Source organism: Gymnoscopelus braueri (genome assembly GCF_963280865.1).
Source record: "Gymnoscopelus braueri genome assembly, chromosome: 22".
NCBI classification, from domain to species: Eukaryota; Metazoa; Chordata; class Actinopteri; order Myctophiformes; family Myctophidae; genus Gymnoscopelus; species Gymnoscopelus braueri.
The window spans coordinates 45,504,857-45,530,168 of NC_137624.1; the positions used below are offsets into that span (position 1 = coordinate 45,504,857).

Below are 25,312 nucleotides of genomic sequence, written 5' to 3' on the forward strand. Positions count from 1 at the left end.
GCCAAGCCGGATATTGCTTCTTTCACAGGGTATGGATGGTCTCTCAGTGATAGCAATGCAGTCCCCTTTGCATCTACCGAGCCAGCCTGGCCTGTCAATGAACAAGGCAATATCATGCAGCTGTATCAAGGCTGCCAGAAAGGCAATTCCATGCTACTTAGGATGCCGTTGCCAGGGATCAGTGCAACACATGACAACAGGGACAGTGAATAGCATCGTACCATAGTATCATTGGCTTTAGAAGCAGGCAAGACAGCACCATAGAGAGGTCAAAATGAACCTTTTGTAGGCAACCTCAACTCCGCTTTTGTCACTAAGTAGTCTATCTTTTGTTCTGGTACTTCAATGCATACCACTATGTAAATTAGTTTAGCCCTAAAGCTGAAGTTGTTGGCAAGTCTGGGTGTGTGCATGTCTCTGTTTATATTGTAGTTAGTTTATTAAAATGTCATCTTTAAGATACATTGTGGGCGTTTTCTCAGATTTTTCTCTGCAATCATCCCCACAACTCTAGATAGAACCTGAGGGAAAATGTAATACCATATATTATTTATGACTGCAGCCATATTGACTACATATAAATGAAAGCTCAAACTGACCAAATGTGTTCATGTTGCTTAAAAAGCAGACTTTTTGCCATAACAGTCAGCTGTCACTGTAAAAGTCATTGTAAAACTCATTTTCGCATGGCGTCCATCTTGGAAATATGCAAATTAAAGGTCCAGACACACCCAATCATAAAGATAAGTATTCCATTGAGTTTATCATGCTCTGAAACCATGAAATAGACACCAAGTTTGTATTTTTAGCCCATCTGGTTCAAAAAATCTCCAAAGCTATTTTCTGATAGGGGCAATATTGAGGCGGCCATATTGGATTTCCAGCAGCAAGTTGACCGGGTTGTCCATATAGGTTGTGATCCTACTGGGTCATAGATATTATTTCTGGTTGCCAACCTTTTATGGCAGGGCAAATGCAGCATACCCCCCTTTGCCCCCTGGGTATTAGGTATTAAAAAGGCTCACTGAAAATACACACTAACATTAATCCAACATGAATAAACATGAATTGACACTGATGACAGTGCTGTCAATTGTATACAATATGTATAGGCCTGCTTCATGGTCTAAAACGTGTTGAAGACCCCTGCTTTCAGCCCTATAGTGTACTTTGCCCTACGATGAATATCAAAAATTGCACTTTTTTTTATGAGTTTATGATTTTTTTGGGGGGAAAAACATACTAAAAAACAAGTAAAAAAAAGCTAGAAACAAATGTGAAATGTTTATTTGAAAATGTGCTCAGAATAGGGACACCAAGTTGAAAGTATTTATTTTGTAATGGTTGACACCTCTTTGACATGATGCACACGTGATGATGATGCATGATGCATGATGCATGATGCATGATGCATGATATGTAGTAGTAAGATGATAACATGCTGTCTCTGTCAGACTCACTACAACGATGGTGATTACATCATCTGTCAGGGAGCCACCGGAGACACCTTCTTCATCATCAGTGATGGACAGGTAGGATGATGATGATGTCGTTGATTGATTGATTGAATATTTTATTAGGCAAAAAATGTAAAACAGCACAGTTACATTTAAAATACTTTGTCTAACAGGTCCGTTCATAAAATTCCTTGCGGACTTGTTTCCAATGAGGGCCTTGGTATTCAATTCATAGACATATATACGGGCACCACAGTTCAAATATCATTACAAAAAAAAACAGCCAAAAAATTAAAAAAATAACACTATGTACAACAAAAAATAAAAAAGGGGGGAAAAAGATATGTACAAGAACAGGGAGGGGGGGTCGACTGTCTAACGGGAAAATTGTACTACCTCCTCTTTTGGCCTCCTGAAAGGTGATTTTTTTAAGGCTCTTTTAAATGAGCCCAGCGAACTGCATTTTTTGAGGGATGGGGTTAGACTATTCCAATCCTGGGTGGCAGTGCTGTAGAAGGAGAATTTGCCCATGTTTGATTTATGGGTGGGTGGTACCAAATTGTTGTTAACGCTCCCTCTGGTATTGTGACTGTGGGTGCCGCTAACCTTTTTGGAGGTATTTACTGAGATATGCGGGAATAGGGGGCATATCGGGCAAATTTGCATTTACAATTTTGAAGGCCAGTCCCATTTTTAGTTGTTTAACCCTGTCTTCCACCCTGAGCCAGCCTAGGCTGGCAAAATGGGTGGGAGAAAGGTGGGTCATGGGCCCCAATCCGAGGAGTAGCCGAATCAGTTTGTTTTGGGAGGTTTGAAGCTTAGTCTTCAGTGACACTGAGGTGTTTGAGTACCAGGAGGTGCAAGCATAGTCAAAAAGTGGTTGAATCAGGGCCCCTGAGAGGGTCCTGAGGGCCTGAGGGTTGACAAAAGAGGAAACTCTGCCCATATATTTGGTTATCTGGTTTACTCTTTTGACCACCTTTGTCGCCATGCTTTCACCTGTCAGGTATTTGTCGGACAGGTAGGAGGAGGATGATGTCATCAGTGATGGACAGGTAGGAGCATAGACATATAAAGGTAGACGCCTCCTCTGGCTCTGAAGCGTCTGTATGGCGGGCGCGCTTCCGCTTCCGGGGGGGCAGCTGGAAATGTCCGCGTGCGTCACAGAAGGGGCCGTTCAGTAGGCCAATCAGAGGCAGGTGGGGGCGGGACAACTAGATTCTGACAAGTCCTGGAAAAGACTGTGGTTGGCCAGTAGTCAACACGCTGTGATTGGCCAGTGCCCATTCCCCCCGGAAATATGGCGGCCACCATACCAAACAGGTCGCTCCAACGAACTGCAGAGGCCAATGAGGTATCTAGGTTTCTATATCTATGGGTAGGAGGATGATGATGTCATCAGTGATGGACAGGTAGGAGGATGAATGGTGCTTTGCATGGCGGAGAAGAGGAGAACAGTAGTTGATTAGATGTTAGGGTAGATAGAGAGACAGATGTTTGGCTCAGATGCAACCGTCGATTACTGACGTTTTGACCGATGTTTTGTATGAATAAAAATAAACCTGCATTCACCATAGTAGTACAATATCAAGATGCAATGAACTGCAATGGAACAGGCCACGACCATCCACCACGAATTGCAGACTTGGCCTGGTTTTGAATTTGAAGTGATAAAAAAACTAAAATAGTCAGAAATGTAAAACCATTCTTTTAGTCCGTTAACACAAGCGCTCTCCTTCAAACATTTTGCATAAAGAACTTCTTGAATAAAATAAAAAGAACCAAAGAAATTCCCTTACTTAGAAAACAAAATGTTTAAGAAGTAGTGACAATAGGTTGCGTCCCAGGCAAATATCAGGGTTTTCTCTTTTGGGTCTTGAGCTAAAACGTTTGGGAACCGCTGCTCTAGAAGAGGGTCTGTGCGTGTGTCATTGTGTCATCCACAGGTTAAGGTCACTCAACAGAAAACCGCCAACGAGGAGCCAGTGTTCCTGAACACTCTGACCAGAGGAGACTGGTTTGGAGAGCAGGCATTGAAAGGGTGAAACGCTGGCGTTGTGAGCTTGTAGATCGGTTATCTTTTAACCGAGTGACAACTAACATTATATAGTTGCTGTCGGGGCAGAAACCTCTTCTCTCCATATTTTAACTTTCTGTGTTTTTTCGTAAATCGCACTTTGATCACACTACAGCGTCACACAGAACTATCAAAAGTAGCAGATCTACAAGCTCGAAACGCGGCGCGAAGCGACGTGTTTCGAGCTTGTAGATCTGCTACTTTTGATGCTGTTGAATTTCAATCCTGAAAAGTCACAGCTTTTGACTAGCTCTGGTCCAGAGCGTTAGTGAGGTCTCTCTCTAACGCTCTGCCAGGCGCTGGGCTCAGCGCATGTACAAATAATTCCACTGCCCTGCGAGGGCTCCAACGGTAGTGAAAATAATCAAAACCACGTCGCTACTCACAGAAACAAAGGCAGTTTTGTGCTGTTGAAAGTCTGTTCTCGGAGGTGGGAAGCCTCTCCGCGCCCCACCTTCTCTGTAGAATACACTTTATGGGCAGAAAATAAAATATGTCCGCGAGACGGATATTATTTGAACTTACCATTGACCAGATCTGTAGAGGGCACTGTGGAGTAAATTAAAATAATTTCCGTCTCGCGGACATGTTTTATTGTCTGCCCAAAAAGTGTATTATACAGAGAAGGTGGTGCTGAGAGGCTTCCCACCTCCGAGAATAGACTTTCAACAACACAAAACAGCCTTTTTCTCTGTGAGTAGCGAAGTGCTTTTGTTTGTTTTTTACTACAGTTGGAGCCCTCGCAGGGCAGTGGAATTCTTTGTCTATGAGCAGAGCTGAGCGCCTGGCAGAGCGTTAGAGAGAGAACTCACTAACGCTCTGGACCAGGGCTACGTTTTTGACCTATGAGGTTTTCCACCCGACAGAGAGATGATATGACGGAGTATAGATCAGGCATAACAGAGCTTGTGTCTCTCAGAGTTCTCTTAATTAATGATTAATAATTAATAATTCTCCTCTCTCTCTCTCTCTCTCTCTCTCTCTCTGTCAAGTGAGGACGTTCGCACGGCCAATGTCACGGCTCTGGGAGACGTCACCTGTCTGGTTATTGATAGAGAGTGAGTTCTGTTGTAATCGCGTATATTGTTAATTAGGGGTACTGCTAATTAATAGAATTAATCGATTCAATTGATTATAATAAAATAATGATGCATTTTCCAAAATAGTGTTTTTTTGTTTTGTTTTTCCTGTCAATGTGTTGACATTTAAAGGAGTAGTTCACCCCAAAAAATTACTTATTTTCTATCAATGACACACCCCATGAAGCCCTGAATTCATGGAGATTTTTTAGTTTTTGTGGCATTGCTGAGACAATAATTTGATGACCGGCGTAAAGATGCTAATGTATCCGGTAGGAGACACAAAGGAGACTTTGTGTCTCCTACCGGAGAGACCGCCGGTCATCAAATTATTGGCTCAGGAATGAGACAACAACAAAACAAATCTCCATGAATTCAAGTCTCCATTGGGTGTGTAATCGATAGAAAAAAAGGTGATTTTGGGGGTGAACTATCCCTTTAAGGAATACAAAAAGGAACTATCCAGATAGTACATGCTTTTCCGATTATTCGATTTGATGGAAAATGTAACGGATATAATAATAATAATAATAATAATAATAATAAATGTTATTTGGTAGCCGTAGATAAAACTTTAAAGTTTTAAAGTAAATATGTACTCACTCAGGAAAAATAAGCTAATTTGGCGGGAGAATTCTATTCTGCTACCACACTGTGTTGCCCTGACACCATCCATTCAAACATGTGGATCACTGGCTTCTTTCAAAACTGGTCTGAAAAAGATCATCTGTCAGAAAAGTACAAGTGGAGATAGATCCATTGAATCCCATTGAAATGCCCCCTTTTCTTCTGTAAATATAGCTATGTGTTTATGCCATGTATTAATGTGTTCATATTCTATGCTCTGTTGATGGATTGAATACATAGGACCACAATGGAAACAAATCCCCAGGTCTTTTTTTGTGTTGAGCTTTTAGCCTTAATGCTTTACTGTACCTTTACTGTACCTTTACTGTACCTTTGTGCTCTTTACATTTCTTCACTAATAACGTATTAATTCAATACAAATAAACCTCCTTGGTGGGCGTGTGTTCCAGATCCTTCAAGCAGCTGATTGGAGGTCTGGATAAAGTCAACAACAAGCAGTATGAGAGTGATGAGCTGAAGGCTAAGTGAGTTCACCATGAATACATACATTATTATGCATTTATCTATTAAATAAAGTGGATAAAATAAAGGTATTTTGTTCCTCACGTTTGTCACCATATTCTCTCTCTCTTTCTATGTGTGTCTGTCTGTGTGTGTCTCTGTGTCTGTCTCTGTGTCTGTCTGTCTGTGTCTCTGTGTCTGTCTGTCTGTGTCTCTGTGTCTGTCTGTCTGTGTCTCTGTCTCTCTCTCTCTCTCCAGGCTGGAGATAGAAGCAGTGTTTTTCTCCAGTGTGTCGCTGAGTGATTTCAGTGTGGTTTGCACCCTGGGGGTGGGAGGCTTCAGCCGCGTGGAACTGGTAAATCTTGTGATAATAATAATACACTTTATTTGTATAGCACCTTTCATGACATGAAATGCAGCTCAAAGTGCTTTACAGAGCAAGAATACAATTACAGTTACAACCAATTTAACAATAAAGCAAACAAAAATAAAATAAAATAAAACTAGAAAAAGTGCTCCTCGGAGCACAGGTCTCCGCCAGTTCAGGTAGGTTATTGTGGGGCAGCAATGTTCGGAATTAGCCAATCAGGATGGAATATGATAAATTGGACGGAACCATCTTGATCACTTGACTATATGTGTACCGATTTGCATGATGTTTGAATTTGTAGGAGTAATATAAAAAAGAAAAGTGTTGCAAAATTGGCCTCCTGGTGGCGCTATGATAGGGCAATGTTAAAAGGGTGGCATTTGTTCTTCAATGTAGTGCGAATGTGCGTGCAAAGTGTCACCACAATCGGACACTGCATTCATGATTTGTGGCATTTTGTTCAAAACGGGCCACTCCTGCAAACGTTAGATGTCAATGTTAGCCAATCAGGATGGAATAGGAACATTTTAAAAGATCCATCGTGATCACATGACTATAAAGATCATGTGTACCGATGTGTGTGAAATTTGGATAAATTCTGAAGGCTTAATATCAAAACATGTGTTTTATATAAGTCGGCCTCCTGGTGGCGCTATGAAAGGCAAATGTGAAAAATGCAGGGCAGTTGTTTTTCCTTGGCCTCTAGGGAGTGTGCGTGCAAAGTTTCATGCAGATCGGTGCAGTTATAGTTAAAAACACAAATCGTCCATTTATAGCGCCACCATGAGGCTGATTTGAACATTTTCAAGTGGTATTTCTTCCTCTGCCTAGTGGGAATGTGCGTGTGAAATCTCACGGAAATCGCAAGCTGCGTTCATGATTTGAGGCATTTTGTTGAAAACGGAGCAATCCTGCAAACTTTGGAAGCCAACCTTAGCCAATCAGGATGAAATATGGAAAATTGGACAGATCCGTGTTGATCACATGACTATAGAGATACTGTGTACTGATTTGCGTGATGTTTGGATAAAATCTGTAGGAGTACTGTCAAGAAATGTGTTTTTCAAAAAGCGGCCTCCTGGTGGCGCTATAAAAGGCTAATTTGAAAAATTTGGGGCAGAGGTTCTGCTCTGGCATCCAGGGAGTGTGTGTGCACAGTTTCGCTGCGAACAAGCCAACGGTGCCGGAGATTAGCTGTACACAAAATGACAGAATGACGGACACACGGACGGACACACACACACACACACACACACACACACACACACACACACACACACACACACACACACACACACACACACACACACGCACGGACGGACGGACAGGGGGCAAAACATACTCTCTCGCCATGCCTTTCGGCCTGGCGGAGACAATAAAAGCAAAGGCATAAAACAACATTAAAATAGGCAATACAGTGAGGAATTAAAAATCAACCAAAGAATCAGCTAAAAGCAAGAGTGAAGAAATAGGTCTTGAGCTGTGCTTTAAAGCTATCGACAGATAGCTATGATAGGATTTTATTTCTCTTCTTTTTACATTAAGCACTTGAACCCTAGCATCCCTATTCTGAGTGGAACATTAGCCAAAAATAGCAGATCTACAAGCTCACAACGGCTCGTTCAAGTCATTTGACAGTTGTCTGTGTGTGTGTGTGTGTGTGTGTGTGTGTGTGTGTGTGTGTGTGTGTGTGTGTGTGTGTGTGTGTGTGTGTGTGTGTGTGTGTGTGTGTGTGTGTGTGTGTGTGTGTGTGTGTGTGTGTGTGTGTGTGTGTGTCAAATGTCCTCACTAGTATGGTAGAATATGAGAGACAGACGTTGTGTGGAACCATTTTCCTGGCCCATCAAAATGACATTCATAAAATCCTAAAATATTGATGTCCCCACAAGTATAGTAGGCTAATACAAAACTGTGTGCGTGCGTACGTACATGCTTGTGTGTGTGTGTGCCTGCATGTGTGTGATTGCCTGCATGCATCTACAGTGAGAATGAACAAACATTCCCATGTCATTCCATCCATGTTCCATCTCTGTGATAACCCAGACATCTTTGACAGCTCATACACCAGATGTTGTTGTGGTTGATGAAGAGTCCAGAGAAGTGTCTGTATTAGAGATAGCCTGACACCTTTGACCTTAGCCTAGAGGAAGCCTTTCTGACCAAGGTCATTAAATACCAACCACTCCTACATACCATCTCAGAGCTATAGGCAGAGGGTGCAGACTATTGGTTTTTATATTTGGCAGCCTGGGACATAATACCCACAGACTGGTTGTTAGAGGGTTTCAACAACTTTAAAGGATGCCCAAAAAGGAGGCAAAAAGGCTGGCAAAGTATTGTGCTATCTCTGCTATAATTGGCAGTCGCCATATATGGCAGATAGAGTACAATAGAGTACTGAGTGACATGCCTATTGTATCATGAAGACATGTGCCATGATTTTGTGAATGTAACCCTACTGCACCTATAATGTGTGAGTCCATGTATGTATTCTCCTTTATGTGGACATGAATAAATGGTGTGTGTGTGTGTGTGTGCGTGCACCAGGTGCACCTGAAGAGCGACCCCAGTCAGTCGTTTGCGATGAAGGTGCTGAAGAAGCATCACATCCTGGACACCAGCCAGCAGGGTCACATCCTGTCAGAGCGCAGCATCATGATGGAGGCCCACAGTCCCTTCACCGTCAGGTACAACACATTCTTTCTCTCTCTCTCTCTCTCTCTCTCTCTCTCTCTCTCTCTCTCTGTCTCTGTGTGTGTCAGGGGTGATGCAACTGTGATGATGCAGAGAGCCACTATATTTCCACACTCACTCCAGAGGGACACATTGCATATACTGTCGGGCCATTCTATGTCACACCAAAGTAGCAAAAATAGCCAATCTACAAGCTCAAAATGTGACGCTACTGTAGGTACTGAGTGCTGCGCTATGAGCTTGTAGATCTGCTATTTTTGAATAGCCAAAGAAATCTTAAAATGACACGGATGCGTTTCCCGGTCTTAATGTGTGTTCTCAGGCTGTATCGTACCTTCAGAGACTCTAAGTATCTCTACATGCTGCTGGAGGTGTGTCTGGGAGGAGAGCTGTGGACGCTGCTGAGAGACAGGTACTGTGTTTCTATTACTGAGACAGACAGACAGACAGACAGACAGACAGACAGACAGGTACTGTGTGTTCCATTGTGTATTATTACACAGACAGACAGGTACTGTGTGTTCCATTATGTTTTATTACACAGACAGACAGACAGGTGCTGTGTGTATTATTACAGCCCAACACATTTTAGGTCTGAAAGCGATTAATCGTAGTTTTGACTGATGCTGACTGATGTTTAAGCCCTATTACATTTATTTAAAAAAATACTAGATCTACAAGCATGAAAAGGTGTCATGTTGAGACACGGCACAAGCTTGTAGATCAGCTATTATTGAAAACGGTTGAAAACTTTTGAAAGACGTTCCGTGTGGTGGCAGAATTCATAGATTGCCAAATATATGTATTATTATATGTCAATCTGACAGCTGACTCTTACACTCCGTCAGCAAATCTGTTGCCTATACTTTAAAGGTAGGGTAAGTGATATGTTTTGGTATTTATTATTTCTTTTGTTAAAAAGGTTAAAGTACAATATTCTGATAGTAATCATTGCTACAGAGTGTTTGTTCAGTCACAGGGGTCTCTCCAGCTCTTTAGTAAACAGAATATAGTACATTTTCAGCTATGGTGACACATTTTAAGCCAATCAGGAGAGAGCACTGAAAATGCATTTTCTGTTTAATAAAGAGCTGGAGAGACATGGGAGACTCCTTATATGGACAGGACACTCGATAGTAACGAGCACTATCAGAACATAGACCCATTTTGCCCTTATTTGAGTAATTGCAAATCACTTACCCTACCTTTAACTATGTGTGTGTTGTCCTTATCGTTAGTGCATATCCATATACTTTAACTATGTGTGTGTTGTCCTTATTGTTAGTGCATATCCATATACTTTAACTATGTGTGTGTTGTCCTTATTGTTAGTACATATCCATATACTTTAACTATGTGTGTGTTGTCCTTATTGTTAGTACATATCCATATACTTTAACTATGTGTGTGTTGTCCTTATCGTTAGTACATATCCATATACTTTAACTATGTGTGTGTTGTCCTTATTGTTAGTACATATCCATATACTTTAACTATGTGTGTGTTGTCCTTATTGCTAGTATATATCCATATACTTTAACTATGTGTGTGTTGTCCTTATCGTTAGTACATAATCAGTTTTCTGTCCCTCAGGCCAGGAGGCATGGGGATATAAGGATAATTCCTTTAACAGGTCCATTCATGAAAGTCCTTGCGGTCTTGTTTCCAAGACTACGGACTTACTTACTTACTTACTTACGCCACTGTAAATGCTTTTTCTCTGCTGGAATATCTTTCAATACAATTCCAACACTTCACAATAGATATTAATATTTTCCATAATAACTGGGTTAACCATAATAACATTGGGACACGTCTGCATAATCGCCGACATCGAATTTCACCTGCTTCTCGTGTATGACCCTACAGTTGCTGAACACACTGACATTTCTGTGGAATTCCTCTTGTTTGCCCTCCCTCCATGCAGGGGTTCGTTTGACGACGGCGCCACTCGCTTCTACACCGGCTGTGTGATCGAGGCCCTGGCCTTCCTTCACTCCAGAGGAGTGATCTACAGAGACCTGAAACCGGAGAACATCATCCTGGACCAGCGGGGCTACGCCAAGCTGGTACAAACACACATGTGGTGTGGTGTAAAGAAACCAAGTACATTCCATTAGCCTCATAGCAGAATTGCCTAACTGACTTTTTTTGGTCAAATTGCCCATAGCTCTACTCTCACTGCTGCATCATTGTGCCTTATTGCCTGTGTCCTAAGCCAATCCGAACGCTTGTTACGTATAGGCAGATATAAATAAAGTTTGAAATGTTATAGAGGGCAATTATAATGTATTAAAGGTTCGATGACATTCATTTTCACTTTTTTTATTTTTAATGTTTTTTTGGGGGTTTTATGACCTCAATTACACCCAAAAAATCTGAACTTTGAACATTCAGTGGATTTTCTGTGGTCTGGGGTTTTCTGAATAATTAGGCTGAAAAGTAATCTGAGCTTGGCCCTTCGGCAGTGAGGTCACAGTCGATGAATCCCGCCCACTCTCCTCCTCGCCCCTCCCCTCCCCTATCCTTTCCTTTGAGGGGGGCGGAGCAGAGGCGATGATTGACAGGCAAAATCCCTCACCAGCGACACCCGCAGGCAAAGATTTATTTTTTCATTGCAGTTGAAAAGGCTTTAGAAATGTGAGACAAAAACACCTACAGTGAATCACTGGAGTGGAATTTTCAGTTAAAACGTTTTGTACACGTTTGAAGGACCAGGACAAAGACTCTGAATGTGGTGTAAACATGAATGTCATGATACCTTTAACGCCTATGAGGCTTATTAGTCAGGGATCCTTTTAAAACAGGCGACCCGTACCACCGTAGATCCGTTCTCACACAACTTAGTATACATTGGAACGGAATGACGTACACTGAGTCAGTGCAATGTATACTAAGTTATGTGAGATCAGGCTGGTTTGTTGCATGTATCACCTATTTAGTTTGATAGGTGTGTGTGTGTGTGTGTGTGTGTGTGTGTGTGTGTGTGTGTGTGTGTGTGTGTGTGTGTGTGTGTGTGTGTGCGCGCGTGCGTGTGTGTCGGGCAGGCGGACTTTGGCTTTGCTAAGAAGGTGGGTTTTGGTAAGAAGACGTGGACGTTCTGTGGGACCCCAGAGTACGTGGCCCCCGAGATCATCCTCAACAAAGGCCACGACAGCTCCGCTGACTGCTGGTCCCTGGGGATCCTCATCTATGAGCTGCTGAGTGGCAGGTCACTGAGGACGCACACACACACACACACACACACACACACACACACACACACACACACACACACACACACACACACTCTGTTGGTTTAACGTTGGTGAGTATGGCTATATGTTCATACTGGCATTTTTCTTTTTGCCTATCCAGATTGGAGTCACCATTCCTAGGTGGTTTAAAATGTGATTTAAAATCTGTTCCATAGTCTCAGTCAGATCTACAAGCTGTCAATGCCGTGGTTCAGCTCCATTTGTTTTGTTAAAATGATCCCTGGCTAATAAGCCAAATATGCTTTAATACTGATGATTATAATACGTGTATTAAGGCTTATTTGGCTCATTAGCCAGGGATCCTTTTAACAGGTTAACGGTTTAATGTTCTTCTACTGTTCAGTCTGTTCTCTATGTGTTCAGTAATGGTTTAATGTTCAGTCTGTTCTCTATGTGTTCAATAGTGTTCAGTCTGTTCTCTATGTGTTCAGTAATGGTTTACTGTTCAGTCTGTTCTCTATGTGTTCAATAGTGTTCAGTCTGTTCTCTATGTGTTCAATAGTGTTCAGTCTGTTCTCTATGTGTTCAATAGTGTTCAGTCTGTTCTCTATGTGTTCAATAGTGTTCAGTCTGTTCTCTATGTGTTCAATAGTGTTCAGTCTGTTCTCTATGTGTTCAATAGTGTTCAGTCTGTTCTCTATGTGTTCAATAGTGTTCAGTCTCTATGTGTTCAGTAATGGGTTTAGTGTTCAGTCTGTTCTCTATGTGTTCAGTAATGGGTGTAATGTTCTCCCACGGTGCAGTCCTCCGTTCTCCGGCTCAGATCCCATGAAGACGTACAACATCATCCTGAGAGGCATCGACATGGTGGAGTTCCCCAAGAAGATCACCAAGAACTCTGCCAACCTCATCAAGCGTCTGTGCAGGTCAGAGGTCAGCCGTAGGGCTGAGAATCTTCTGCCAGCTCACCATTAGATTAGATTCTTAGGGTCACGACTCCATTAAAAAAATTGATTTTTCCAAATCAAAACGATTCTCGATTCGATTCAGATTCTTTCTGATTATTTTGCGATTGACAACTATTAAAAAATATATCTCATTAAAAACGTATTCCCAATCAGTTTAACTTTAATCCAAATTATTTCAGTCATATTGCATTTTCATATTCATATTTCCAACAGCTCAAACTAAAACATATATAATACCAGAGAGGGTCGTGTACAGTAAAAACTCCTGTAACTTTAACCAGCAAACCAGCTGATAATAAGAATCGCGATTCTTACATGAATCGATTTTTTCCAACACCACTAGTTAGCCATGCTGGAAGAAGTGTTGATTACTTAAAGGACTACTTCACCCATTTTCAACCTATCTTCAGATAATTGGTCCTCACTAATGTTGATGATAAAATTTTACCCTTTTTTTCCTACTCGGTCTGTGGACTCTGGACACTTCAGAAACCTGCCTACCAGTGACATCATCGTTAGGAAGATTATTTTTTCCCCAAAAAAGATTTCAATCTTTGTATTTAGATTTGTATTAATGCGAGAACAATGTCTTCCATTAGAGCCTACTAACTTTCCAGGAATAGAAAACCTGTAGTTTCTATTCGCTTGGACTCTCCATCGATGATGTCACTGGTAGACGGGTTTCTGAAGTGTCCACAGCCCTCCTCTGAGACACAGACCGAGTAGACAAATATGGTACCAAATTATAATGAGCATTAGTGAGGACCAATTATATAAAGATAGGTTGAAAATGGATGAAGTCATCCTTTAAAGATAAGGATAAGTGATACGTTTTGGTTAAAACAAAATGTTTTTTTTGTTAAAAGGTTAAAGCTCTAGCCTATATTGTGATAGTAATCATTGTTATAGAGTGTTTGTTCAGTAAGAGGAGTCTTTCTGCATGTCTCTGCAGCTCTTTAGAAAAGAGAAAATACATAGAGATAGAGAGTACCCATTATCAGCTCACATTTTATTCCAGTTCCAATTGTGTCGGTTCATTTCTTTGTGTCATCCCTTGCAGTTTCACTTGTTTAATCTGTATCCTGACTGAGTTCTCTATCCTATTTGGATTAAATTGGTATCCCGACCTGAAAATGCATTTTCTGTTTAATAAAGAGCTGGAGAGACATGGAGACTCCTGTTACTGAACAAACACTCTATAACAATGAGTACTATCACAATATAGAGCTATGTAACACTTATTCTAACGAACCAAAGTAAATCACTAGTGGTCGGGGGGGTCATCTGATCGTTAAGCATAACACACTGCAGGAGTTTATTTCTTGAAATCGGCTGTCATAATATCGTTGTGGTTTTCACAACACGATTGATCCCCGACTAGGGCTGACACACTGTAGGATAGTTCACTAGGATGCTATCTCCAGAGTCAGACCCAATACATACATTTGTGTTTATTCCAATTCATTTTAATCGACGTATCCCGTGATATGCCTCTCTCCCTCTCCCTCTCCCCCCCCCCTCTGGCCCTCTCTCTCTCTCTCGCACGTCAAGTGCGCTGAAGCAGTCAGTGACAGTGCTGCCATGTCCGCTTATTATAAGCGACTTTGGGATTGTTTTTCTGTAAAGTTGCTTGCAAGTGTAGTTGCTTTTTTGGCCTTGTTTCCTAATGTTGTTTGAACCAGTTGTTCTCAAACATTTTCATGGCAACTTGGCAAGGACCCCCAAATGAATAATAATAATTAATTGTCCGCAGAGGCGCAGACCTCCCCCTTCTGAAAATATGTTGTGCCATAGACCCCCACACAAGATCTGTGTGGATTTGGAAAATATTCCACAATTTCCCCCCCCCAAAATGTCTTCTTTAAAAATAGCCTATCTACAACGTGAGCTTGTAGATCGTCTATTTTCAAGTATCCAATGTATTTGTATATAGGCTTAAAGTGCTCATTTTCACAAACCTGGTTGCTTATTTCTCTCGCAAAATCTGGCAACACTCACAGACAAGGACACACACACACACACACACACACACACATCGCTCGCTCTTTGTCTTTCTCTCTCTCTCTCTATCTCTGTGCAATAGTCTCAAATAAACATCCACCCTTCGAGCACGCTCGCCCACTCTCATTCTGTTTTATAATAATGTTTAACTTAATACAGGACTGGACGGTAACTATGCGAGGGATCTGTTTGTTGTGGTCAGGTCCACCGACCTTCCATAGCCATGGTGGCTGTAATGTGCTCTCATTGGCTGTAGCGTGCATCTCCTGGCAAGGTGGTCGCCACAGCTCCTTTCATACTGTACGATATTGTCTGCTGTCCTGTCTGGGACAGAGCTGAATATCTAACATGGTAGTTATCTGAAAACGGTCGGAAAGCCGCCGCAGAGCGGATAATCGCGGCCACATCGTCTCGCGGAACCTTTCACACAGAGCGAGCATTAGCTCGCCGATCAAAGGCCGATCTGTGTCAGATCGGGAGGTTTTGTCGGCGAGCGCCAAAAAAGGTCGGCGACAGCAATATCGTACCAAATATCCTGCAGTGTGTACCTGCCTTTACCCTACCTTTAAGTAAAAGTAGCAATACCACTATATAAAAACTTTGAATACAGGCCTTTTACTTGTAACAAAGTAAATATACAAAATATACTTACTTTACCAATGTAAAGCTACTAAAAAATAAAGAAGCAACATTTGTAATACTTTATTGAAAAAAGCCCAAGTATAAAATTGTGCTTAAGTGGATAAGGTATGTTTCATATTAATAATCCAGATCTGCAAAGTCACTATTTATTGAACTAAATAATTGCAGTGGAGTAAAAAGATGAGTGTATTTCCCAGAGACACTGTGTGTGTGTGTGTGTGTGTGTGTGTGTGTGTGTGTGTGTGTGTGTGTGTGTGTGTGTGTGTGTGTGTGTGTGTGTGTGTGTGTGTGTGTGTGTGTGTGTGTGTGTGTGTGTGTGTGTGTGTGTGTGTGTGTGTGTGTGTGTGTGTGTGTGTGTGTGTACGCGCGCGCGCGTTCTGGGCATGACGTTAAACTGCTCCATTGCAACTACCATCGTCAATGTAGTCGGTGCGGTGGATGCATTTGCAACTTCTGTGGACTATGTAGCTTGCATACAAGAAGGCATTTCTCACCGGTGGAATCTACCAACAACCAACGCTAGGCAATAGACCCGGCGGCCTTCCAGCGGTATGTCCGTCCGCTGTCGGAATAGCAACGGGTGAACTTCCAGGCCCATGAGAACAGCTACAGAGAGCGCTTTAACACCAAGCAGCAGTGCAAGACTAAGAACCTTGTTTCCTCTGGTGATCCAGCCTGTAGGACATAGATACCCACGGACTGGTTGGTGGAGCTTGGGATGCCCAAAGATATGGCAGAAAGGCAGGCAAAGTATCGTGCTGTCTCTGCTGCCATATAGGGCGGAGCCGCCGCGACTTGTGCCCATGGAGTGCTGAGGGACATGCATGTTGTATCATGAGGTTATTGGAGTAAAGAGTCAAATAGTACTGTACTGTACTGTATGTGTAGTGTTGGTGGGAGTGTAGAGCTATAATCGGACAGTCTTCTTCTTCGGTGCTGTGGACTTTGGTTTAGGGCATGTGGTGTCTTTTGCATCATCAGTACAGAATTGTCTGATTTTGGTGAACAAATACTCCTGCCGTGCCATGTCGAGTCCAGGTGGGGGTTGCACCGGAACGCCATCTGCTGGGGGGAGGACTGGGTCATGTCTGGGTCCAATTTTTTACTGCAAGACACAGACGGCTGTTCTGAATTCTCCTTTCGTCTTTCTTGACATTTGCAATCAAATGTTTTAATCTTCTCCATTTCTGCTGGTCGATCAGTGTCCACTGCGACATTACTAACCTCAGCACATAGTAACAGCGGGGCGATGCCGACGTGTACACCACCGGGTGCAGCTGTCCCACCAGTTTCATCCTCCTCGTTGTCACAACACAAACTGCTGTTGATTTTATCGAAAACTATGCCGTCGTCTTCATCTTCAGAGTCGGATTCGTCCGTGATCTCTAAGTCAGAGTCACTGCCAGTGCCACCGTGAATGAAATCCAAAATAAATCCATGCAAAATACTGTCCTCTGTTTCACCATTCAAAGCATTAACCAAGCGTGCTGTCGAGTCACAAGCCATAGTAGTGTGTTTACTAACAGAAACACGTTGTTCTTATGGGCGTTGCTCAGAGTGAAACGGGCGGTACTTAAGAGACTGATACCGGAGTACAATGCCTAGCTCTGACCAATCGAAACCTCTCGGGTTAGCAACTCTCTACCAAACTCTCCGCCCACAGGACCCACAAACAGGCACACAGAGTAGCAGAATAGGAGCCTACTTTAGTATACAAATTTAACCATTTAATGACGTTAAAACGGATATCTGTTAGCTTCTTCGACATTCGAACTGTGTTAATATGTAAAAAAACGAAAATCAGCAAAAAAAAAAAAAAAGTTATTTTGCTTAGTTTCTACCGTTTCTCATCTCGCGAGTTGATGCCCGAAACACCAGACCTGCTCACATATATCCATGAGCTTGTGAATGTAACCTTTACTGCACCTAAACTATTTGTGTCCCTGTATGCTTTCCTTGTGTGTGGACATAAACAAATTGTTTCCGTGTGTATTTCCCAGAGACAGCCCCTCAGAGCGGCTGGGTAACCAGAAGAACGGCGTGAAGGACATCCAGAAACACAAGTATGACGACGACGACATGTTTTACGTTCTCAAGTCGTTTAATGCCATCCTCAGCGAGTCGCCATGGTAACGCAGTGTGTTTGTGCTGCAGGTGGTTTGAAGGTTTCAACTGGGAAGGCCTCCGTCAGGGAACCATAGACTCTCCCTTCACACCTACAGTGAGTCTCCTGCTGCACTACACTGTTCATTTTGACAGCAAAACTATATTTTAACATGATTAACTCTTTGACTGCCAGCAGTGATGTAAAGTAACTAAGTATATTTACTCAAGTTCTGTACTTTTACTTCTCCATTACATCTCGGAGGCAAATATTGTACTTTTACTCCACTATTATTTGAAAACTTTAGTTACTAGTTACTTCAGCCCGATTTCGGGCCATTTGAAAATAGCAGAACTACAAGCTCACAGGAACAACATTTTTTTAGATGGGGGGTCCGTGGCCAAATACATATCATTTTGGGGGTCCTTGTCATGAAAAAGTTCGAGAACCACTGATTATAGCAACATGTTCACTTTAAAAAATATATATAATATATTCACAGATGTGCACACATTTTCGAGATTTTTCAAAACAAAATTGCAGATCTACAAGCTCATAGCCGTGCTATGAGCTTGTAGATCTGCTATTTTTTGAATAGCCAAAGAAATCAAGAAATGACACGGTCTTAACCCATTAAGACCTGGAACGCATCTGTGTCACTTAGGATTTCTTTGGCTATTCAAAAATAGCAGGAGCGGCCTCAGGTCTTAATGAATGCCAAGTCGTGCCAGCTCACAGTCGTGCCCCCTTCTCCCCTCACTGATGGCTGCGGTAGGAATTGATCCAGGAGGTGGCGTGAGGGTGGACTCCATCTTTAGGAGGGTGTGTGTCATTTAGTTCAATATGTGGAGACTGGTCAACATACAGCCACCAACACAGGCCTCCACAGGCGGGGCTGTTTAACCACAAAAGAATGCCAAATCCAATGCATTATCAAACCTTTTCTAAAATGTTCAAAAATCCTACATTAAAATTGCCTAGAGGAGCGGGTAGACCTGAGGACCGTGCGTGAACCATGGATGGTGCACGTTCTTTCTTTCTTTCTTTCTTTCTGCCATGACCATAGTCACACTGTACAGACACTGTCCAGGGGTCTTCCATGACCATAGTCTAAATATATAATAAAAGGTTAGAATAACTGTTCCAGATGGCTGGCTTCCTAGGAGCCATGGGGTCCTACCCCTTATGCCTAAACTTTATAGGCCTTTTTTAACTATTTTGAATACATTTTTTAAATGTTCAAATAGCCGATCTACAAGCTCATGTGTCGATTTAGATCAGCATTTTAATCGTAAAAACTGCCTTAAAGGTGTAGGCACAAGGGGTAGGGCAGTGCCTTTAATAGCAATGCCTTTCATACACTTTGACCATCTGAACAGACTGTCTGCTGTGTGACACCAGGTATTTCCAGAGCCTCCCTGGGCTGTGGTTTCTACTGCATATGATATGGAGATCCATTTGCCTTAATGGGGCTGTAAGCAGGCATCGGCTTCCCTGGTCGGCCAACTCCCAAAAAACGTCGACTTCGCGGATTGGCCGAGCTTTGCCGGATGTTTATGCCGCCGCGCCAATTATAACCGTGCTCAGTTTGACATCGCTAGAACTGATCTTTGAACTGATCTTTGAACTGATCTTTGAACTGAATTGATTGAAATTTGAATGGATAGAACGTCATTCCTTCACATAGCAGGAGTTGATGAATCCACTCTGGTCCACTTGTTTAAAGTGCCGTGTGGGAAATGCTGCGATGGACGCTGCACCTTAAAGGAGAACCCAACCTACACAACTACTACGCCGCCGTCGCCGCGGGCAACAGGATCTACTACTTCGGCGGCTCCTGCACCATCAGGGGTCAGGTGGAGGTGCACGTGTTCAACATGGTGTCCCTGCGCTGGAGGAAGCTGCCCGCAGTGGCGGCCGGAAGAGGAGAACAACAACAGCAACAACGGCCCCCCGAGGTTCCCTCCATATTCTGGGGTCACACGGCCGTGCTGATAGAAGACGTCGTCTACGTCTGGGGAGGGTATCCTCACTGCAACGTGATGTACGCCTTTAACGTCGACTCCCACTGCTGGTTCAAGCCTGAGGTGTCCGGCGCCGTTCCGGAGGGGAGGGACGACCACTCGGCCTGCTTGTTGGGGACGGTCATGTACGTCTACGGAGGGTTCAACGATCTGACCGGATATTCCAACGACATCTACAGGTTTGACACCGTCGCCATGGTCTGGTCCTTGGTCAACGCCGGCGGCACCCCGGCGTCTGCCTCAGACAGTCACTCCGCCGTCCTCATCGGGGTGAAGATGTTCGTGTTCGGCGGCCAAGGGAACGAGGATCACCCCTACAACGTCGGCGTGTTCGACACGGAGAGCGACAGCTGGCTGAGCACGCCGTCCGCGCACCGTCTTCCGGTGGGACGCGTTGGTCACCCGGCCTTCGCCTACAACGAGGAGCTGTACGTGTTCGGCGGCGAAAACTTTGCCCAGACCTTCAACGATCTGTGGAAGTTCAATCCGGACTCCTTCTCCTGGACGAAGGTGGAGCCCCGGGGGAGAGGGCCGTCGCAGAACTTCTGGTGTTGCTGCTGCATGGTGGGAGATCGCGTCGTCATCTTCGACGACGACCTCTACGTCTTGGACTTGAGTCCTAGTCTGAAGACGTTATGCAAGCTGGCGGTTCTTCGGTACTGTCTGGAGCAGTCTGGACTCCCTCACGACATCAGGTGGGAACTGGAAGCCATGACGAAAAGACACTGAGCCAGCCCACTAAGACATGAAGAAGAAAGAAGAAGACGAAGAAGAAGCCGAAGAAGAAGAAGAAGAAGATACATATAAGAGCATACATATACAACATATAGCCTTTTTTCCTTACTTATATTTATCCCAAATGACTGGCCATGGGGTCTATTTGCAGAATTACCCCTGTTGTCCAGTTTCCCCAGCAGCCCTCATAACATAGAGTGGATGCATAGCATATTGTTACTTATGCTATTTGTTGCGGTCAAAAGTGATGCAAGTAAGTGAGTGAGTATTTCACCCCACGTTGGTCTGTTTAGCAGACATGGGCTTTTATTCCGGATTTGTCCTTTAAAAACAAGTAATGTAAGGGGTGGGAAGTGGCAGCGATGACTACAATCAACAACAGCAGAAAGCAGACTGGGTGAATTAACGATGGGACTTCATGTATTCAGTCCATGATCGTTCAAGCTGTCCGTCCGGCTCATGGGATCTACAGAACACTACTAGCCAATTAGAACTCTCCTGTCCTCCAGCTCATGGGATATACTGATAATCACAGGAATGCAATACGCCGGTGTCCAGATCGAAATGCAACTCGCATTTTTATTTAATTGTTTTAATCCAGAGTTGCATTAGCCCCCTTATCAGACAACGTCACACTGATAAGAGGCAGTATGCGCGCACGGGCTGCAAAAGAACCCGACCGCTCGTAAGATGCAATGGAAAAGTGCTCACGGCACACACGTGTACAAATGCATTCAGACAAACCTTCAGATGCTTCTCTTTTTCTCCCAATGCAGAGGAAGCAGACTTGCAGTGTTTACTGTGATATAAGTATAACTTTACTGTGTTGTTTTCATCAGGTAGAAGGACTCCTGGACAACAGTAACGTTACACTGTGTTGTTTTCATCAGATAGAAGGACTCCTGGACAACAGTAACGTTACACTGTGTTTTCATCAGGTAGAAGCATAGATATAGAAACCTAGATACCTCATTGGCCGCTGCAGTTCATTGGAGCGACCTGTATCGCGGCAGCCATATTAAAGGGGGCACGCTGCCACTCAGAGTGACTACTGGCCAATCACAGCGCTGACTCACAGCGTTGACTACTGGCCAATCACAGCGCGTCTTTTCCAGGACATGTCAGAATGTTAGTTGTCCCGCCCCCACCTGCCTCTGATTGGCCTACCGAATGTCCCCTTCTGTGTGCATGCGGAAGCGGAAGCGGAAGCGGAAGCGCGCCCGAGATACAGACGCCTCAGAGCCGGAGGCGTCTACCTTTATATGTCTATGTGTAGAAGGGCAACAGTAACATTACACTGTGTTGTTTTCATCAGGTAGAAGGACCGCTGGACAACAGTAACGTTACACTGTGTTGTTTTCATCAGGTAGAAGGACCGCTGGACAACAGTAACGTTACACTGTGTTGTTTTCATCAGGTAGAAGGACCGCTGGACAACAGTAACTTTGACTGTTTCCCTGTGGACACAGACAAGCCCCCGCCTGACGAGGAGTCCGGATGGGACATGGAGTTCTGACCACACTCACCCTATTTTTGGATGATTTTTTAAAGTATTTTATTTAAGGGGGGAAAAAAGTAAATGTGTAGATCCGTTATTTCCATACAGTAAGTCATTTAAGCCAGACAGCATTGCTGTTTTGATCAGACATTGACTGCATAAGGAAACACTGCTAATTATGAGAAGCTACTGTGCCTATCTAAGACAAGTCCCTAAATATGAGTCCTATAACTGTATGTCTGTATATATTATCTTTTTTATTATTGTCATTCTATTTGACATGTATATATCTTGCTTAATATTAAATTGTCTTCGTTATTTGTGGCACAATCTCTGGGACAAGTCCAAACAACATAGCAGTGTTCATTTTGACAGCAAATTCTGCTTTAGTCTTTTAAATAACACATAATTTAGTTTTAGTCCTATTTTAGTCTTCTGAAATTGTTTAGTCTTAGTCGACTAAATATCAAAATCTTAGTCTTATAGTCTTTTTAACACTGCAACATACCTGTATAAGTCAGTAACAAATTAAACGTCTTGAATCTTGAACTGTTCCACAATCTTCAAATGCTGCACAGCTTCTAACCCTAACCCCCTGGAAGCATGCAGCGCACAGGAAGCTTCATGAAAATGGAACGTATTATGTTTCAATTCCATGTGTGCTGAGCAGCGAGCTAGATGTATAGGCTTCAACTAATTAGATTTACTGTAGAGCACTTTTACGCAACTGGCAAAGATGTGGGGGGGGGGGGGGGGGGGGGGAGGCAGACATCAGTGTTGCCAGATAGGAAATGTAACATTATCGTACAGCACAAATTATTTGACTAGACCAGGGATCTTCAACAGGGTGTCCGGGACCCCTAGGGGGTCCTCAGAGTTACTACAGGGGGTCCTAGCATCCCTTTTTCTGAGGAGAACTTTAGCCAAACATACCAGATCTACAAGCTCACAACGCCTCGCAGAGCTTGTAGATCTGCTATTTTCGGCAAAGAGGTATACTGTAGGTGCAGAGGGAAAAAAGAGCAGACCAAGTAAACAATAAAAGTTTAATCTAAAACCCAATTTTGTACAATATAGAGGGGGTCCCTGCTTCATCTCTCTCTCAGCTAGGGGGTCCCTGCTTCATCTCTCTCTCAGTTAGGGGGTCCTTGGCCTGAAAACGTTGAAGACCCCTGGACTAGACAATAAAAGAGTGTTGATATTGCACTGTAGTTAAATACAATTGTTGTAATGTGAGGCATTTGTATTTGACTTTGTTACGGTACAAAGGTACAGTATGACAGGGCATAAGGTATTTTCATTATTTTCAAATAAGGTGCACTTTGAAAAAATAATTTGGACACCCCTGGCTAAAGTGATCAATAAGGTGAAGTGTATAGGACTTAAGTGATTAATAATGAAAAGTCCTATGTCAACTAGTTGTACGAGCTCTTGTTTTATTGGATCTTGTTTATTCGATACACTGGTGGTTTTAGCTCTTGCTCATTTGATTTTCCTCTTGGTTGCTTGTTTTAGAAGAGAATGCAATACTTCTGGTGATTAGTAGTTTCGTTCCCTACCTATGTTGAATGCACTTATTGTAGTCTGCTAAATGACTGTAATGTAATGTAATGATGATGATGTATTGTATTTGTAGCCTATAGCTCCTTTCAAAACAAAGTTCTAAAGTGCTGCACAGAGCAAGGTTAAAAACATCAAAACACAAAGCAAAAATAATTAAAAAAAAAACTGCATTGGAGTGAGTACAATCACATGCAAAACGGTTAAGAGAAACACTTGGTGTAGAGGTAGAGGTAGGTTTTCAGAAGTGACTCAAACAGAGGCACGGAGGGTGTTGACCTTAGCAGCACCGGCAGTGCCTTCCACAGCCTATAGGTGCCCGATCAACCCGGGTTACTATAGGTGAGTTTTAGGGACCTCCAGGAGGGCCTTAATCTGAGGATCTAAGAATGCTCTCAGGCCCAGGAGTCCAGGCTGCCCCCCGGCCCTGAGGAACAGCCTCCAGGATCTGTTCGGCAGTGTGTAAAGTAGCTAAGTACATTTACTCAAGTACTGTAGTTAAGTACAATTTTGAGGTATTTTTTACTTTAGTGGAGTATTTCCAATTTTCAGTACTTTTACTTCTACTACTTTAAACTTTAGTTACTAGTTACTTTGTAGATTTTGATTATTATCACAAAACATACATTAACCACTTCAGCCCTATATAGACTTCTACAAGCTCACAATGCGTTAGGATGCGACACGTTGTGAGCTGGTAGATCTGCTATTTTCAAATTATTTTGAGTACTTTTACTTTTGGTACTCCAAGTACATTTTGACCCTGCCACGAAGGAGGCTCTTGAGAACAAAAGCTAACCACGGCACCAGCCACCTGCCTCAGAAGCTGAAGACGACATACACGGCCTCCACCAGCAAGATCAGGTCTATAGTTTCAAAGCCACGGCAGCAGCAGCAGCGGCTCCAGGGCGGGTGTGTCAGCCGGTGAAGGAGTATTTGGGCCACAGGGACGGGATCTGGGACCTGGCCCGTCGCCCGGACACAGCCCCGTGCTCCTCTGCACGGCGTCCCCCGACCGCTCGGCCACGCTGTGGAGCGTACAGACGGGGAAATCATCTCTCATACTGGTAAACCTGCACATTTGTTGTTACAGATACTTTAAATGTTTTATTGTCTCCGCCAGGCCGAAAGGCATGGCAAGAGAGTATGTTTTACCCCCTGTCCGTCCTTCCGTCCGTCCGTCCGTGTGTCCGTGTGTGTGTCCTGTCCGTGTGTTACCAGCTAATCTCCGGCACCGTTGGCCCGGTTGCTGCGAAACTGTGCACACACACTCTAGGCGGCTGCAGTTATGAAAAAAAAGCGCCTCACCCAAAACAAATTACAACAAAACGTTTTTCAGCTGTTTCTTGCAGTATTAGGTGTCCTTAATAACATACTAAAAGTTTACCAAAGTTTGAGCACTGGAAAGGTGTTATTTTCAAGATGGCGTCCAAGATGGCCAAAAAATCTTTAAAATAACCTAACTCCTTCATTATTTATCCTAAACAAGTACTTTTTGTGTCTTACCCTATGTTTTGGGAGCCTAGAAATCCACAGGCCGTGTCCAAATTGCAGAGATACAATTAGATAATTGTAAAATCCAATATTTTGTTTGTGACTCTATTAAACCCTCTGAAATGGTCACCCGTTTCAAGTTAACTGAACTAATTATGTAATGTTACTGGAACAAGGCTTCAAGATATCCTCAAAATACAAGTCACAATTTTCAGTCATTCAGAAGGTGGCAGAGAAAAATAATATTGTCAGTTGATATAGTATTGCATGCAATATTGAAACGTTTTGGATAGCTCTGTGGATCAAATGTGATTGTGTAGACA

The 25,312-nt window shown here is 43.1% G+C and overlaps 1 protein-coding gene across 5 annotated transcripts in view; it reads left to right on the plus strand.

The window, feature by feature from the left end:
- Positions 1-21,953, plus strand: part of LOC308078500 (cGMP-dependent protein kinase 1-like) — a gene marked incomplete at both ends in the record, with an annotated part of 36,857 nt that extends 14,904 nt beyond the window's left edge. For all 5 annotated transcript variants that reach the window (XM_080419684.1, XM_080419685.1, XM_080419686.1 and 2 more), the window contains 13 exons: positions 1,455-1,532; positions 3,404-3,498; positions 4,527-4,592; positions 5,651-5,725; positions 5,961-6,057; positions 8,620-8,759; positions 9,089-9,178; positions 10,694-10,835; positions 11,814-11,977; positions 12,767-12,889; positions 17,575-17,637; positions 17,729-17,795; positions 21,855-21,953. In XM_080419684.1, coding sequence (XP_080275810.1) covers positions 1,455-1,532; positions 3,404-3,498; positions 4,527-4,592; positions 5,651-5,725; positions 5,961-6,057; positions 8,620-8,759; positions 9,089-9,178; positions 10,694-10,835; positions 11,814-11,977; positions 12,767-12,889; positions 17,575-17,637; positions 17,729-17,795; positions 21,855-21,953 — 1,299 coding nt within the window. The remainder of the gene's footprint in view (positions 1-1,454; positions 1,533-3,403; positions 3,499-4,526; positions 4,593-5,650; positions 5,726-5,960; positions 6,058-8,619; positions 8,760-9,088; positions 9,179-10,693; positions 10,836-11,813; positions 11,978-12,766; positions 12,890-17,574; positions 17,638-17,728; positions 17,796-21,854) is intronic.
- Between the last annotated feature and the right edge of the window lie 3,359 nt (positions 21,954-25,312).